The sequence below is a fragment of the Chiloscyllium punctatum genome, chromosome 2, assembly GCF_047496795.1.
Source record: "Chiloscyllium punctatum isolate Juve2018m chromosome 2, sChiPun1.3, whole genome shotgun sequence".
Taxonomy (NCBI): Eukaryota; Metazoa; Chordata; class Chondrichthyes; order Orectolobiformes; family Hemiscylliidae; genus Chiloscyllium; species Chiloscyllium punctatum.
Window position 1 is genome coordinate 128,862,529 of NC_092740.1, and position 18,648 is coordinate 128,881,176.

At 38.9% G+C, this 18,648-nt stretch overlaps 1 protein-coding gene across 1 annotated transcript in view; it reads right to left on the reverse strand.

Annotated features, from left to right (window-relative positions):
* Positions 1–1,039, reverse strand: part of anp32b (acidic (leucine-rich) nuclear phosphoprotein 32 family, member B) — a 55,944-nt gene extending 54,905 nt beyond the window's left edge. The window contains exon 1 of the mRNA XM_072588729.1: positions 728–1,039. Coding sequence (XP_072444830.1) covers positions 728–778 — 51 coding nt within the window. The 5' untranslated portion in view covers positions 779–1,039. The remainder of the gene's footprint in view (positions 1–727) is intronic.
* Between the last annotated feature and the right edge of the window lie 17,609 nt (positions 1,040–18,648).

Consider the following 18,648-nt stretch of genomic DNA (forward strand, 5'->3'; position numbering starts at 1 on the left):
GCTGTTTGTTCTCACTGGGAAGGATTTTCTCAGTCGTACAAACAGGGTTATCTCGTTAGAGACTGTGAAATATGGAGGCCCTTTCACTTGTACTGAAAGACACCATAAATTATGCAGGTCATTAATATGAATCGAAGGGTATTGTTTTCAACCTTCTCGAATGAGCCCTATTCTGTAGATTTTCTTGACCAGACGTGCAAATGGTTGAAGTGTTATGTGAGAGTTTGCTTTTTTTTCGCGTGGCAGGGGGAAGAAAGTGGGATGACATTTTAATGTATGTCCATACGCAAAACATATATAAAATATAGTATAAATAATTATTGATTCAGACCAGTCATTGCATGGCTATAATGTTCTTTAAACCTTCCCGCTGTAAATCTGCACTTTTTTTAAAAAGCGAACACTAATTTTACAATTACTTTAAACGTGATGCATATCACTTTACCATTTCGAAAATGTGCAACCTTCACCTATCAACATTTATTTGGTTATAAAGCTGGTGGCCATCAAAACGTAGAACTATAAGAAGGAAAAATAGCGATTAAGGTACACTGCTGAATGCCTGTCAATCACAAACACATGACCATCACGCGCCATTACATAGAATTTTATTAAAGCATGCAAGAAAAATATATTACATGTAGACATTGCCGTACAAGACTGTATGAAGAATGGGCTAATCTATTTAGAATAAAATAGGTATTTTAATATAAATTGTTACGAATACCAGTGCACCATGAATCATATAAAATCGATTTTTGCATCTCCGTGCGATCATTGCATGAGAAAACCGCAGCCTCTTGCAACAAGCCTAACTCCAGTCTTTGGATTCCGCTTCAGAAACCACTTCTTCCCGGTGCTTTCTGTTTATTTTGTTGCACCGCTCTTTGTTTTCGTTCGGTGCTTTAGTTTGTTCAGTAACGCTAATCTGCGGAAGCAGCAAAAAAAACCCCAGCACATTTCATCTTGCTTCCCGACGCAATGTTCGATGCCATGTTTTGCAGTCGCAATTGCAATGCGCTGTCCTTCTTGCACTCGACAACTGCAATCGTCAGCAAATACTTGGATCAAACTCCCTCTAGGCGATAGTACTGGTATGACAAAACATCAAGGACAAGAGACTAAATGAACGACTGTGGCTGCTTTGTTCATTTTATACGTAGGTTGGTTTGTTGAACAAAATCTCCCAACGTAGATTTCAAAACCACTTTTTTTTTAAAAAGTGCGTTACTTTAGTAATGGCTTGACCATTTAGGACTGAGGTGAGTGGACATTTCTACACTCAAAAGGTTCAAAATCTTTGAAACTACCCACTCCTGTTTAAATATCTTAACATAGAAGGTTGAGGTAGGTTTTTGTTCTCGTATAGAATCAAGGAATGCGGATTGGGCGGGAAACTGGCTTCAGAAGATTACCCAAAATCGATTTTGAACCCTAACCCTATCACAAACCAGGGTCTGGCAGCTAAATGGTCTAATCTGGACCTACTTATTAAGTTCTTATTTTAAGAAATTGGTTTTATTGCTCTGAAAAAGCGCCATTTGACCATGCAGCTTCCTTCACTTGATAGTTTGTGAATCTTGTTTTTAAAATCAAATTACATATTTATATCTATTTCGAGATGGCTTCTGTTAGACACCATCTCAGAATTTTTCATATCTTCAGTAAGTTTTCTAAACATAGATTTTCATTTTTTAAAAAGAATACAGGAAACAATGGTTGATGAGTAATACTTTGAATCTGTTGCCACTTCCTGAACCTGTGCCCATTTTTCGCAGCCTCTAAATTAACTGAATCCGCGTGGCAAGTGGATTCCTCTGTGTTTATGACCTTGATGCATTATTCCTCCCTCAGCCATCTCAACCTTGCTTCAGGCTTTGAAATAGTTGATCATACTATCCTTCTCGCATCCCTTCTGCATTATCTAGCTGGTAGAATTTGCTGCATCTCCTGGTTCCATTTCTATCTTCCAATAAATGCTCATTGACCCAAAGTATTAACTTTGTTTCTGTCCTAATACAAACATGTGTTTTTGAAGGTACAATTTCTAATTTCCCTATTCATGGCTGGCTTTGTTTGTTTAAAAAAAAATCATCTGCAAATTTTTTTTTTACAAAAAAACAGAGACTGTCGAGCTGATTGCTGCAAATTACGTAATTTCACACACCACCAACTGAGATGAAAATGGACAATCTGCCCCACCTCATATAAATTTACATTACCCTGAAACTTATCAAATGTTTCTGAGATGAGACATCAAACTGTAATTATCTGTTTGAAGCAAGAATTGCTACAGATACGAATTAATAAAATTTCTACAATATATAAATGAGCTGAGTACTTCAAGGACCTTACCAAATAGGCAAGGAGACTAAATACACTGGCAAACCTAAGTTTACTTCATTGCCACTACCTCACTTACCCTCATCACTATAACTTTGAGAGGGACTCAAAAATTGAGGTGGCCTTTGATCTTCCTAAGTCCCCGTTGATCTTTGAAACTGTATGTAGACAAAAAGCCTGATTTTTCTTCGTGTGAGAGTAAATGTAGAACAGATTATAATAGAAGTTGCCAGATGTGGTGCGGACGCAAATAGGATCCCAGAGATAGCCAGAAGTAAGCTTGCAAAAATGAAGGATACATTAACAACCAAGAAAGTTTAAGATTGTAGCAAGGAAATAAACTGCATTCTCTCCCCTTTCCCTTATGCCACAGAAATCTGGACAATAAGACACAGTCATAGAGACTTACAGAATAGAAAGAGGCCAATCATGTCCCTGCTGGTCATCAAACATCTATCTAATCCCATTTTCTACCATTTGGTCCATAGTCTTGTAAACTATGGCGTTTCAACTGATAATCTAAATACTTCTTCAATGTTGTGATGGTTTTCACCTCTACCACTCTTTTAGGCAGTGAGTTCCAGGTACATCTAATCCTCTGACTGAAAAGCTTTTCCTCAAATTTCCCTACGACTCCTCTGTCATGTTATTTATGAAGGGGGAAAACTTCTCAATATCTTAACCCTTCATAATTTGTACATTTCAGGTACCCTTCAGCTTTCTCTGCTCTAAGGGCAACAGTCCCAGCCTATACTGAATCGCTCCAGTACAGGCAATATCCTGGTGTATCTCCTCCGCATTGTCTGAAGTGCAGTCACATCCTTCTTATAGTGTAGTGACCAGAATTGCACACAGTATTCCAGCTGTGACCTAATTAATTTTATAAACATCTCCATCATTGCCTCTTAGATCTTATATTCAGTGCCTCTATTAATAAAGGTAAGTATCCCATATTTCATCTTAACCATCTTTGTCTGTCTGTCCTGCTGCCTTCAAGGACCTATTGACATGCACACCAAGATTACTCTGATCCTTTGTACTTCCAGGGGTCCTATCGTATCACCAGCATTCCCTTGCATGATAGTCCTTCCAAAAATCATCACCTCACACTTTTCAGAAATATATTCCATTTGTCATTGTTCAATCCATCTGACTGACTTATCTCTATCATCCATAGTCTAAAGCCTTCTTAATCACTATTTACCACACCACCACTTTACTGATCAGAAGTCCTACATTCATGTCTAGACCATTAATGCACACAACAAACAGCAAGCGACCCAGCACTGAATCCTGTGGTACACCACTGGACATTGGTTTCCCTTCACAAAAGCACCTTTAGACCATCATCCTTCCTGCTAATAAGCCAATTTTGGAATCAATTTTTCAAATTGGCCTGGATTCCATAGATTCAGACCTCCATCTCCTCTAAGTTTTCCTGCCTTTACACAGACCACTGAGGTCCACATGCGGCAACAGCTTCCAAGAACAGATTTCAATACATCTATCACCGTCTGATGTATATAGATCCTCCAAGCTGACACATGGCGGTGCTGCTTCAAGCAAATATTAGTTCTGATATCCCTGACCAGTGTTCTATATCAGACCTTGTCAAAACCTGACTAAGATCCATATAGACTACATTCACTGCACTACCTTCATTCACACATCTAGTCACCTCCTGGAAAATCTCAACCAAACGTGATCTTCCCCTGATTAAGCCATACTGATTATCTTTGATTAATCTTTGCCTCGCCAAGTGGAAATTAATTCTGTCCCTCAGCACTTTATCCAATAATTTCCCTAGCACTGATGGTAGACGCGCTGGTGTGTAGTTTCCTGATTCATCCCTATCATTCTTTTTGAATAACGGCACCACGTTAGCTTCACTGCAGTTCTCGCCTATCTCTCTTATGGTCAGAGAGGATTTGAAAATTAATGTCAGAGTCCCTGCAATCTTTTTCCTTACATCACACAGTCACCTGGGAGACATCTCAATTGGGACTGGGGGTTTATCCACTTTTAAGCCATCTAAAATCACTAGTACCACCTCCCTCTTAATGCTAATTTATTCAAATAAATCAGCAGTTCTTCCACCCTGTTTTCTACATTACATCACCCTTCTCTCTTGTGAATATAGATCCAAAGTACTCATTTAATGCCTCATATCTTCAGGCTCTAAACACACAACATCACTTTGGTCACTAATGTGTGCTATATTTCTCTGATTATCCTCTTGCCCTTGATAAATGTATAAGACATCTTTGATTTTTCCTTTATTTTACCTGCCGGGGGGGTGGGGGGGGTTTCATTAGACCCTAAGATGTAGAAGCTGAAATAAGCTATTCAACCTATCAAATCTGCTCCAACATTATGAGATCATGGCTGATCTGATACTACTCAACTTTCCTGACTTATTCTCATTTCCTTGAGTCCCTTAATAATCAAAAATCTGTCCATCACAGTTTTGAAAATAACTAATGACCCATCTTGACAGCCCTCTGCAGTAAAGAATTTAAAGATTGACAACTGTCTTGGAGAAAAAATGTCATCTGCCAAGTTTTTTCCCACTTATCTAACCAGTCTATATCCTTGTGTCGACTCTTTGTGTGATCCTTACTACTTGCCTTCCAAACTACTTTTGTGTCATCTGTAAACTTGGTAATTCAGGTCCCTCATCTGGATTATCAGTATACATTGTAAATAATTGTGGCACTCCACTGGCTAAGGTAGCCATCCTGAGAATGCCCCTTTATCTCAATTCTCTATTTTCTATTGATTCTGGTAATCCTGTGTCTGTACTAATATGCTATCTTCAACATCAAGGTTCTTGTCTTATTAAGTGGTGTTATATGTTTTTTGATCTCCTGCATTTTCTATGCTTCTCCAGGGTTTCTGCTGTTTTGAGCCCTTAGTATGTATGTCATAAATGTCCTTTTTTCTCTTATGCCATCCTGTTTCACTCTTGACATCAAGTGTTCCCTGAACCTGTTGGCCCAACCCTTCACTGTGATAGGAACATGTTGGACTTGTACTCTCTCTATTTCTTTTTTGAATGACATCCATTGCTCCAAACATGGGACTGGGGACCCCTGTAACAACATTTGGTGAGAATTATAGGTTTGATTAAGAAGTAAATATAACTGATTAAGTAGAACAGACATTGATATGAAATTAAAACATTTAAAAAGAAAGATTCTTATAGGAGTTAACCATGAAAAACTCCATCACAGTTAGCTGGAAAAGAATATGCCTAAAAGGGGACATGTATGTGTTTAGTACTAATTAAATCTGTGCTTGGCACAGACAAGAAAAAATGAATAAACAATAGTTTAATCACTAAAATGAAGGCCTGGAAAACCACCTGTGCGTGAAAGTAAATGCTAATTATAGAGAAATACTGAAACCATTTAACTGATAAAAAGAGTAAAAATGCTTATCACATGAATCCCATTAGAAACCAGGATAAGACAACACTCATGAAGACCCTCCCCAGAGAAATTAAGCTTCTTTACTGATAAACATTTAATGAAGGATTAATTTAAGATTGAAAGATTAAGAGAGAGATGAGAGGAATATCCAGATTAAAAAACAAAACATCTTTACTGATAAATGTTTAACAAAGTATTCTTTGAAGATTGAAAGACTTAACGGAGAGATGAAAGGAGTATAAAACATCACAAATAAATTGACTAGGTAAAAACTGACAACTTCATAAAGGAAACTTCACTGACTAATTAAGGAATTATGTAAATGATATGATATCACATGAAATTGGGAGGAACCCATACTGACACTCACATTTGCAAAGGAGGAGGAGTCAATATTTAAAAAAAACTTTCACTGAAATTTCAGCAATAATAGATACCTCATAAGATTTTTCAAACCATATTCCCACCTGCCCCAACACACAGATTTCTGTAGAAAAGAAGTCACTTGTTCAGGGCTGTAAGGCAAAACTTTAATGTTGACAAATGTTCTATTAGCATTGTTAGATATTCTACTGTTACTGTTCTTAGATATTCCTAGACATTCTTAGATATACTTGAAAGTCATAAATTAAATTAAACTGCATTCTATTGTACTTGTTATTGCATCTTTTAATAGTGTTTAGTATGACCATTTACTTATTGACTTAAAGTATATTGCTTGTTAAGTTATGTTAATTAAATTACAAAATTAGTAAATCATCTTATTTAACTTTTTCTGTTAGAACTGAAATGATTCCTAATGGATGTAGGTTTGCTTGCTGAGCTGGAAAGTTTGTCTACAGAGGTTTCATCACCAAACAAGGTAACATCATCAGTGAGCCTCTGGATGAAGCACTGGTAGTACGGCCCTCTTTCTATTTATGTGTTTAGTTTTCCTTGGGTTGGTGATGTCATTTCCTATGGCGATGTCAGTTCTGTGGTGATGTCATTTCCTGTTCTTTTTCTCAGGGGGTGATAAAGGGGGTCCAAGTCAATGTGTTTGTTGATAGAGTTTTGGTTGGAATGCCATACTTCTAGGAATTCTCAGACATATCTCTGTTGTTGACGAAATGTCTGAAAATGAACCTTCCAGCTCAGCAAACAAATCTACTTCCAAAACCTCAACTTGAGCTACAAATCTTCTCAAAACCTGCTAACACCAATGTGCGCAATATGCTAAAACTGGCCCAAAAATGGGAAACCAATGCTATTGGACAGAGCGCCACCTGCGAACAGCTGTATTTCTTGCACAAATGCTTACAGAAACAGGTACTACTTAGATGTCTTAAATACAACCCTCCCCTTAACACCCTACTAGCCAAAAGAATGCTTAGAGAAATGATTAACGATGTCCACAACAGACTCCATAAATACAATTGGGAAATTTCGCACCAAAAATCTTTACTCACTAATGCAACGGACCATGAATGAACAGACACAATACAATAAGCCATAGACATTAAACAGCGACAAACACAGAAAATGAAAAAAACTAGACATGCAGGAAAAACTAGACAAACATACGCAGACAACACAGAAGCATGGATAAAAAAACTTAACTGACCGACCCTTAACATACACTGAAAAAGCTGTCTTAGTAAGAGGATTAAATTACAACTTCCAGGATGTGGACAAGAAAGATTTCTTAGCATCATTAGAAACAACACGGAAAGACAGCCAACTCACAGAAGAAACCCAGCAAACCATCAGACAGGCAATCACACCAACGTTAAGCAGAAAAAAGGAAGGAAACATACTCAATACACAAGAAGGACTAAAAAAAGATAAAATCATTGTCATCCTACCTGCAGACAAAGGATACATGACAGCCTTTTTAATTCAAAGAGACTACTTTGACAAAGTGAACGCACTACTTGCAGATACCAACATTTTCCAAAAAGTGGCAATAGACCCGACCCCAGAACTAGCGAACTGAATCACAGCCCTACTCAAAGAACTTCAGAAATCTGGAGAAATAAATAAGACTAACTTCCAAAAAATGAAACCAGACAGATCCAACACACCACAGTTCTACAGATTACCCTAAATTCACAAACCAGTAACCCCCCTCAGACCCGTAGTCTCTCTCCCTGGAACACCAACTTACAGATTGGCCAAGGAGCTACACTAGAGACTAGAACACTCAGTAGGAGACTCACACCACTCCATCCAAGCATTCCTGAACAACATCAAAAACACCAAGATAGAAGAGGGTGAAATAATGATCTCCTTTGACGTAACAGCCCTATTCACATCTACCAAAATCAAACTCGCCAAGAAAACGCTTACTACACTATTAGAAGAACCAAAGACACATATACCAAACACTACCAACTTCATCAGCAATATTGTCAGGCTAGTGGACCTATGCCTTATCACCCACTTCACCTTCAACAACAAAACCTACAGACAAACCAACAGGACACCCATGGAATCTCTAATATCAGGGTACTTAGCAAAGACAGTAATGCAGAGACTTGAACAAACAGCTCTACCGGCCATCCAACCCAAACTTTGGTCCACTACATGGATGACACCTTTGTCATCACTAAATGAAACAAATTAGAGGAAACCTTCAAGACCATCAATAATACCATTACTGCATAAAATTTGCTAAAGAGGAGAAAAACAACAACAAACTGCCATTCCTAGATGTCGCAGTAGAGCAAACAGCCAATTAGGAACTTCAAACCAGCGCCTACAGGAAAACAACACATCCGGACCAAATACAGAAGTACAGAAGCAATCACCGCAACATCCACAAATGAAGCTGCTTTAGAATATTATTTCAACAAGCCACCATACACTGCAGCACAGAGGAACCATGAGAACAGAGGAAAATACCTGTACAGTGTATTCAAAAAGAATGAGTACCCAATGAACACAGTCCGCCGATTTCTCAGCAACAAACCCAAACAAGCAGACAAAACACGTCCAGAAACCCGAGCCACTCTCCCCTACATCAACGACATCCCAGAAATAACAGTGAGACTACTCAGATGTCTTGGCATCATGGTAGCCCACAAACCCACCAACACACTAAAACAGAAGCTTGAAAGACCTTATACAGACAACAAGCAAAACTAACAACATTTACAAAATACTTGCAAGAACTGTAACAAACACTACATTGGATGAACAGGCAGAAAACTAGTCACCAGGATACATGAACATCAACTACCAAAAATAGACATGACCCACTCTCACTAGTATCCTTACATACAGATGAGGAAGAACACCACTTCGACTGGGACAACACATCCATCCTGGGACAAGGCAAACGGAGACATGCACAAGAATCCTTAGAAACATGGCATTCCAACTGGAACTCTTATCAATAAACACATTGACTTGGATCCCATTTACCATCCACTGAGAAAAAGAACAGGAAATGATGTCACAGTGGGAAATTATGTCACCACAGGAAATGGCATCACCAGCCCAAGGAAACCTAAACACATAAATAGAAAGTGGGCCATATCAGCAGTGTTTCATCCAGAGGTTCACTGAGGATGTTACCTAGTATGGTGATGAAACGACTGAAAATGAACTTTCCAGCTCAGTGAGCACACCTACATCCAGAACCGCAACCTGAGCTACAAATCTTCTCAAAACTCGATGATTCCTAATATCTTATACACTTCCTCTAGTGGGGAAAGGCATATTTTCCAAAGGAATATAAGTCACAGACCCTTAAAATACTTGGGATGTTTATAACGCAGCCAAGGTTAATTAATAATAAGCAGTTTGTTTTGGAGGGTAGTAGCATATTCATGCAATTTCCTCTGTGGGATGGTAATGTAAAACTTACACAACCCAAACTTTAAACATTTGTAAAATTTGATGTCTTGAACGCAGCAGAGACAAGTTACGAGGGAATACTCCTTATCTAAGGTAGCTCAAGAGTTAAAAGTTATAAATCACTTTTCCCTCTGTCTACCTTTAGTTGAAATACTCATATTGTAAAATCTACAGGAGAAAATAAAGGCTTTTGAATTGTGGATTTTAGCCAAAAAGTCTGTCCAAAAAAAAACCATAAGACAAAAAAAATGGCATTTGAAATTTTAAATTATCTCAAAAATTAACATCCTGAAAAAAAAGTCAGCATTTTAGCCATTTGATCAGAGCTGAAAAGCTACAGAGATCTCTTCTAGACCACAAAGTAGGGGGCAGCAGTTCGAGGTGTTACTCTCGTTGTAGTTGAGTGATGGGTGTTACAGATTGATTACAGACAAGCTACAGTGACTGTGTGACAAGACCCTAACCAACATAGCACTATGTCACAAGATCTTCTCGCAAGATTTGCTACAAGGAGCAGCAATGAATAAGAGGGTTTTGAATGAATAAAAATCAGACCCACATGCAAGACTCTGACATAGCCTTCGACAAAGAACTATTCTTTGCCCGCAAACCTTGGTGCAGATTTGTACAGATGATAGGGAAATCTGCGTCCAGATAACACTAGGTCTTTGTTAATTAATTGAACCCAAAAAGACAAGTTGGATATGTCAGGTAGTTCTTAATCTCAGAAGGCATTGCCTGACTAATGCCCAGGTAAACAATGGCTTTGTTAGGGAGAAACACCAACACAATGTGTTCTGAATAGTCTTTTTATAACATAGGAACAGGATCAATCAATCCAGTACATCAAGCCTGTTTTACAATTCAAGTTGATCACAGCTCACCTGTATCTTAATCCCAGCTACCTACCATAGTTGTGTATTGCTTAATACGATTTATTCAACAAAAATGTATTACAGTTTAAAACTGAGTTCCAGAAAATTACAAAGTAAACAAATAATAACCACATTGGATAGGGAATGGACCTGCTCTATAATTGGCTCCATTTTAAATGTATTTAGTGGTGTGCAGGTCTTTTGATCCACTCCCAATATTTTATAATGAATAAAACTATACTCTGTGGTTTCTTGTACTGACTCTAATTTTACTCATCTCAAAAGCCATCCCTTCAGTTGCCTCGATTCTGGATTCTAGAATTCCTTTCCTAAACCTCTCTATTTCTTTCTCTCTCCTATTTAAGATCCTCCTTAAAACCTACCTCTTTGAGAGATAATCATCTGTCTTAATATGTCTTTATGTGGCTTGTGGTTAAATTTTATTTGATAATTCTTCCTCCAATGTGATTTATCATGGGATGTTTTACGTTGAAATTGTGGTAAATTAATACATATTGTAAATGTAGTTAGAAAATTCACAATGCCATGAAATAGGTACCATTGTTACAGCCAATCAGTTGAAGAAATCTTGGAAAATATTTGCTTTGTGAGCATGACAATTACAAAGGCATTATTGTGTTTTCAACTAAAGATATCAAAATAACATTACAGTAGTTATAGTTACTTTTCAAATATGTGAAATAAATTTGGAAAAGAACTTGCTGTGCCAGATAAATATATCTGTTTCAACCCAATCTCTTCACCAGCCTGGAAACTGAAAGTACAGTGAAGTCATCTGTTCATCAGTGTTACAGGAATGGGAGTCAACATATTAGTATCCCTTGTACCACTTGAGATTCAACAGCCTTTATATTTTACTATACTTATATATAGTATATACTATACATATATATATAACTTACAAATTACTATATTTTATATAGTAAACCAACCCAAGTAATTCACAGGACAATATTAAGTAAAATGTTGCAATGAGCCATAAATTGGTGACCAAAGGGTGACCTTAATGAGTGATGAAAGGAGGAAGTGAGTTTAGGAATAATTTCCGGATTTAGGAACTAGGCTAAAGGGATGTAGGCCAATGGTGGTGCTATTAAAATTGCAGAGTAGAGGAGTACGGAGATCTGGGTAGTTGAATGAAATAAACCCATTAGTCAAAGGAGGCAATTCATCCCACTGAATCTGCTCCAATATTCATTGAGATCATGGCTGATCTAATAATCCTGAACTCCACTTTCCTGCCTTTTCCCTATAACCCTTGATTCCCTCACTGATTAAAAATCTGTCTGTCAGCCTTGAATATATTTAATGACCCAGTCTCGAAAGCTCTCTGTGGGAAAGAATTCTGCAGATTCACTACACTCTGAAAGAAAAAAATTCTTCCTCAACTTTGCCTTAAATGTGTGACCCCTTTATTCTGAAATTATGCCTCCTGGCCTGAGACTCTCCCACAAGGGGAAAAAACCTTTCTATATCTATCCTGTCAGGTCTGCTAAAACCTTTTGTATGTTTCGACAAGGTCACTTTCCATTCTTTTCAACTCAAATGAGTGCAGGCCTATCCTACTCAGAGTCTTCTCATAAGACACCCCCTCCATATCTGGTATCAGCTGAGTGAACCTTTTCTGGACTGCCTCCAATGCCAATATATCTTCCCACAAATAAGGGACCAAAGCTGTTCATTGTTCCAGCTGTGGTCTGATTAGTGCCTTATTTAATTTTAACAAAACATCTCCACCTTATACTGCATTCCTTTTCAAATAAAGGGCAATATTCCATTTACTTTCCCTATAACCTGTTGAACTTGGATGCCCATTTTTGTGATTCACAGATGAGGACTCCCATGTCTCTCTGCAGTTCCAGGAGTGTCTTACCTTGAAGAAGTTCTACTCTTCTCAGAAACTAGATGTTTGTTTGCCTCTTTCATTTTTTGTCACTTTCTGTTTCCTTCCTCATGTCTAAGGTTTTTACAAGATCTTGATTTAATAGCCACATCTCCTTCCTCAGTGACTGGCTGTAGCTTTGACTTACTCCACATAAATTCCAGTTGAAATTTCCTCTTTCACGTTTCAAATCCACCCAGAATTATATGTATCAGTGGGATTAGATTAGATTCCCTACAGTGTGGAAACAGGCCCTTCAGCCCAACTAGTCCACACTGACCCTTTGAAGAGTAACCCACCCAGACCCATTCCCCCTAACTAATGCAGCTAACTCTACAGGCAATTTAGCATGACCAATTTACCTAACCTACACATCTTTGGACTGTAGGAGGAAACTGGAGCACTCAGAGGAAACCCACGCAGACACAAGACAGTCCACACAGACAGTTGCCCGAGGCTGGAATTGAACTTGGGTGTGCAATGTTTGTCAGAGTGCTGCATCCCAAGGTCCACATTCAGTGTCATATGCTGTCACATGTGCACACTTGACCCCTCTCGCTAGCAGCATTGACTCACCCTCTCTTAGAACTGTCCTCCTCTACTTGTTCATTTCATCCTTCATCTCATCCAGTACCTTGATAAAACATTTTTCTATTCCTTTCCAGCATTAAGGAACATAAGCATGTACAACTTGTGCATACCAGCTCTCTTCCAGATCCTGTCAAAGTTTCTTCCCTCGGACTCTACTGTACGTCTAATTCTACTTTTTGCTGTGTATTCACTATACCCTCTGACCTTGCAAGCTCTGACACTGAGGAATCTACAGGTAGTTCTTCTATAATGTGTTAGTTGTGTTCTTCTGCAACCCAGCATTATAGAAAAATCACGCTTTAGAAACAGTGCTTAAAGTGTTGGCGATGTAATTGCGTTACAGCCAACACACATTATAAAAGTTTGTGCTTTAAGAACCAGTGTCCCCTATTCATCAATTGCATCACAGCAAATTTGTGTTAATAAAGCGCGCATTATAGCGGAACAACCTGTATACTTAGATTTATTACACGCACCCTTACCTCAATGATTTTCAAGCACAACTCAATATTGAGCTTTTCTTCCTTCACCTTCACCTCCATGCTGTGATGACCAGGTGAGGACAGATGACATGACTCCTCAAATTCTCCCTCTCCTCATTTGACTGAACAGGTTTTTGCCAGAATTTCTCATGGATGTTCTTTGCCAATTCTGCAAGTGTCCCATTATATTGTAAGGCATGAAGAACTTACTTGGGCATGTTTCCTTAGATCAAACAAAGAGCAAGACAAGTTTATTGAAACTCATTTTCCTGAGCTAAGAAAGATGTGATAATGCAACACTGTGCCTCTAGTCACTTACATGCATCTGGGCTAACACATATGCAAGTAGGATTGGTTAAATAAGAAGCAAAGCTACAAGGATTTTACAGTCCATGGAAATCAAAACAAAAGGCGTATACAGTATGTTATTCCTTGACTGGTCTTAATGTAGTAAATTCAATGTTACATCCATTCACTTCAGCTGTTCACCTCCATGCAGTTGGAGAGAGCAGATTTCTATATTTTAAAAGATCTTGGTTCACAGCCACTTTTCTCTCAGGATGTCCACTGCTACAGAATTGTGTACACCTCTTCCAAAGAGAGAGAGAGAGGCAGCATATGACTTCTCAGCCTGTCATCAGAATAGTCTTATTGTCTCTCTTTATTTGTTGAAAAGCCCTGGAAATATTCTGCTTATTTGTACATTCCAGAGAGACTCTGTTGGTTCATGTCTGTAGCAGTCATTGCTTCAAAAACAAGTATTTGTATCTTGACATCTCACCTCAAAAACATCATGAAAGTCTTCAGGCATTGTGAATTTTTATAGGAGATGTGGTCTTTCATGAATTCTAGGGGTTTTCATTCCACTTAATGGAATGGTGAAACGATGTAATTTACACCTGCCAGGAGACAGGTCTGCAGATGCTGAAGATCAGAGTTGATGCTGGAAAAGCACAGCAGGTAAGGCAGCGTACGATCTTTTCATTGAGAATGGTTAGCATGATACAGCCATTCCTGCTCCTCAAATTTACACCTGCCAGTCTGCCTGGCAGTCTCCATTTTAAAGAACACAATCAGCTGTAGAGAGGGTATCAGGTTATTTTAACAAACAAATCCAGGCAGGAAAGGAAAATTGGAAATGGTACCTTCAAGAGAAAGATTTCCTTGTAATAGTACTCCCTTTCTTGGGCCAGAGTTCTCCCCTGGACAATAGTCCCTTTTACCAGCCTCCAGTATTCTGCCAGACCTGCATCCCTACATTTGGCCATCCCATCTGGTCTTTATCTTTTCTTAAGAACTGTTAGCGTGATAAAGCCATCTTAGTTTTTCTGCTCCTTTCACTTGCTCCATTTAAACTTGCTGTCTTCCACTCTATCATGTCTAATCCTGACGGTGTTATCAAAACTGCTGATGAGATGCTGTTATTTGCCACTCCAACCTCTACTTTGCAGATACTGAGGTAAGTTTCAGACACTTCTTCCTAACTTCTCTGGAACATGACCCCACCACTGTCTTCACCATAGGGTGACCCTCCATCATGTTATGTGGCACTATCACCATGCTGAATGGGATAGACTTCAAATAAGTATAGCATCTCAAGACTGGACATCCATGAGGTGCTCTGGGTGTTCAACACAGTCTTCAACACCATGGTCTGACAGATATCCACCAGGCATACTAAAACATGAGGTGACACTACAACACAGGACCACCTGGATGACAAACAGCATATGTGGCAAGTGATAGACTGAGCTAAGCAATTTCACAACCAATAAATCAAATCTACACTCTATAATCCTGTCACATCAAATGCTGGTAGACAATTAAACAACTGACTGCAGGAGGAGGCTCCACAAATATCGCCAACTTCAATAATGTGGGAGCCTGACACATCAATGCAAAAGATAAGGCTGAAGCACTTGCAAACATCTTCAGCCAGATCTGCCAAATGCATGAACCATCTCAACCTCCTCCAAACATCACTATTATCATAGGTGCCTGTCTTATGGGGTACATCTTATGTGGGTGGCTTTGGCTAGGCCAGCATTATTCATTCTAAATTGGCCTGGAAAGTGTTGTGGTGAGCTGCCATCTTGAAACTCTGCAATGCATTTCATGTAGGTATACAGTACTCACAGTGCTGTTAGGGAGGTACTGCAAGGTTTTGACTCAGTGACACTGAACAAACAACAAGATAATTCCAAGTCAGGATAGTGTGTGGTTTGAAGGGAAATTTACAGATAATAGCATTCCCATGCATCTGCCCTTGTCTTTCTAGGTGGTAATGTTTTGGAATGGGAAGAGTTTGTTTAAGGAGCTTTGTTAATTTCAGCAGTCTGTCTTAGAGATGATTTATATTGCTGTCACTGTACTTCAGTGACAGAATGACTGAATGACGACCAAATTGATAGGTGGAATGCAGTCAAGTAGGCCTGGATGGTGTTGAGCTTCTTGAGTGTTGTTGGAGCTGTGCTCATCCAGGTAATGGAGACTATTCCTTCAGATTTTTGACTTGTGCCTTGTCGATAGTGGACAGGCTTTGGGGTGCCAGGAGATGAGTTATACACTGCAAAATTCCCAGCCTCTGATCTGCTTTTGTAGCGACAGTATTTATATGACAAGTCCAGTTTCTGATCAGTGGTAAGGGGGAGGTTAGTGAGGGAAGTGCCACTGAATATAAAAGGATCATGGTTAGATTGTCTCTTATGGGAGATGGTCATTGTCTGGCATTTAGTGTTTAGCACAAATGTTACTTGCCATTTTCAACTCAAACCCATATGTTGTATAGCTCTTGCTGCATATGGACATAGGAGAAAGTGAGAACTGCAGATGCTAAATCCAGAGTTGAAAAATGTGGTGCTGGAAAAACACAGCAGGCCAGGCAGCATCCGAGGAGCAGGAGAATCAACGTTTCGGGCATAAGCCCTTCTTCAGGAATGAGGCTGGTGTGCCAAGCGGCTTGTTTTTCCAGCACCACATTTTTCAACTCTGCATATGGACATAGACTATTTCAGTATCTGAGGAATTGCATATGGTGCTGAACATTATACAATCATCAGTGAATATTCCATTTCTGACCTTGTGTTGGAGCGAATGTAATTGATGAAGCAGCTGAAGATACTTGGGCCTAGGACACTACCTGAGGAACACCTGCAAAGATGTCCTGGAGCTAAGATGACTGACTTACAATAACCATAACCACTTGTGTTAAGTATGACTCCAGCCAATAGATAGTTTTATCCCTGATTCCTATTGACTTCAGTTGTGTTAGGGCAGATCCCAACATTGTATTTATACTGAAACTTCTTAGCAAGGGCTGCTCAAACTAGGCAAAAGTGAGGAACTGTAGATGCTGGAGATTGGAGTCAAGAGTGTGATGTTGGAAAAGCACAGCAGGTCAGGCACCATCCAAGGAGCAGGAAAATTGATGTTTTGGGCAGGGCTTTTGCCTGAAATGTCGATTTTCCTTGACTCTTGTACTCAAACTAGCTTAGGAGCATATGTCTTCAGTACTATTACGTATTTATTATTTACTGTTCAGTAAATTACAGAACGACAGGCAGGGGAGCAGGATTCACTGAGCAGATCTTATGGAGACCTGGCAAGAATGCAACAGGCCAAATGACCTCCTTCTGTGTTTTTACTGTTTCATGATTGAATTCAATGAAAACACAATCTGATCACAAATGTTTTATGTTTAGTTTTCAGATAACATGGGGACATATCATGGAAAATCTTCCTGCTCCTGTGCCTTACCTATTAAATTGGCTTCCCTCCTCAAACGATTTTCTCTTTGCACTTTCTTCAGGGTTTTCATCAGGAATATCCCAGAACACAGAAACATGAGAATGCCATTCAGCCACAATTCAGTGAGATTGTAACTGATCTGAATCTTGAATCCATCTACCTGTCTTAGTTCCATCGTTCTCACTATTCTTTTGCTTAACCAAAGTCTAGCAATCTCAGTTGTAAAGTCTTGAATTAACCTGGCTGCAAATTCTTGGCAGGCAGTTCGTGAAGTAGGTGACCAGAATTCAAATTTTACTTAGGTTTAGATTTACTCATAAAAGTGAAGATTTTTGTGTATACAGCTCCTAACTCCACTACACATACCATTGTCAACAAGTATTTATATATTTAAATCACTAGCAACCACAGTGGATTTGATTTTACATTAGCAGATCAGGAATCAAGCCTTCTGCATCATGAACTCTACAGCAATATATTATCCTGGGAACAGACAAAGGAGGCCGAGCAGCATCTTTGAAAAGAGAAACAGATTTAATGTTTGAATTTTCTGGTATTTCCTTGATATAGCCACAATGCAGAGTACTAAACAATGTACAATTACAGACCCATACAACAGCAGAGCTAAAGTGTCTCTTCATTTGTCTTTGAGTAAATGAAGAACATGTGAATACATTGATAGCCCCCTGACAGTGCACCCTGACAAAAAAACAATAAAAATTTAAAGGAATCCTACTAAATTAAGATGTCACTAAGTGAAGAAAATGTACATCAGCTCCTGTAGTGTCCACCATTTGTGGAAGGCCTCAAGTGCACTAATGGACATGGCATGCTCACTCTTCAGGGACAACTGGCTATGGACATTACCATTGAAGGGAGCCAAGCAATTGGGTCTGATGACTCCCCTCAACCACACATTTGCTGGATCTGTTAATGCTTAACCTGGCCAGACCCACAGTGTGTTCTCTATTCTATTCATGCTCCTCCCTCTCCCCGCTGTGCACCAAATGCCCAAAGATCAGGAATATGGGGCTGAAGTGAAAACATTTTAAGAAGCAGCTCCTTTTTCGAACAGGCTATAATCTGGCTCAATGCTTTTCCATATAAGCACAGCCTGAAGTCCATGAAAATACAGGTTGCCGGGGAGTCTGTGAGCCATCATAACTTTCTTTTGCATCAGACTAAATATCTGATTGAAACGTTGATGACTCCATAGTGTCATAGCATAAAAAAAATTTTAGTAACCAATGAAACAAACTAACAAATTAATCAATTAATAGCCCCTTTAGAGGCCACTCCAACAAGAAAAATACCTTCAAGGGAAGTTACTAATCAAATTAAAACATTTTGCCAAGGTGGATTATTCCAGCCCTTGCTCTCATATAACCATTGTATAAATGATCTCCACTAGGTATATCATTCATTGTAATTTGTCC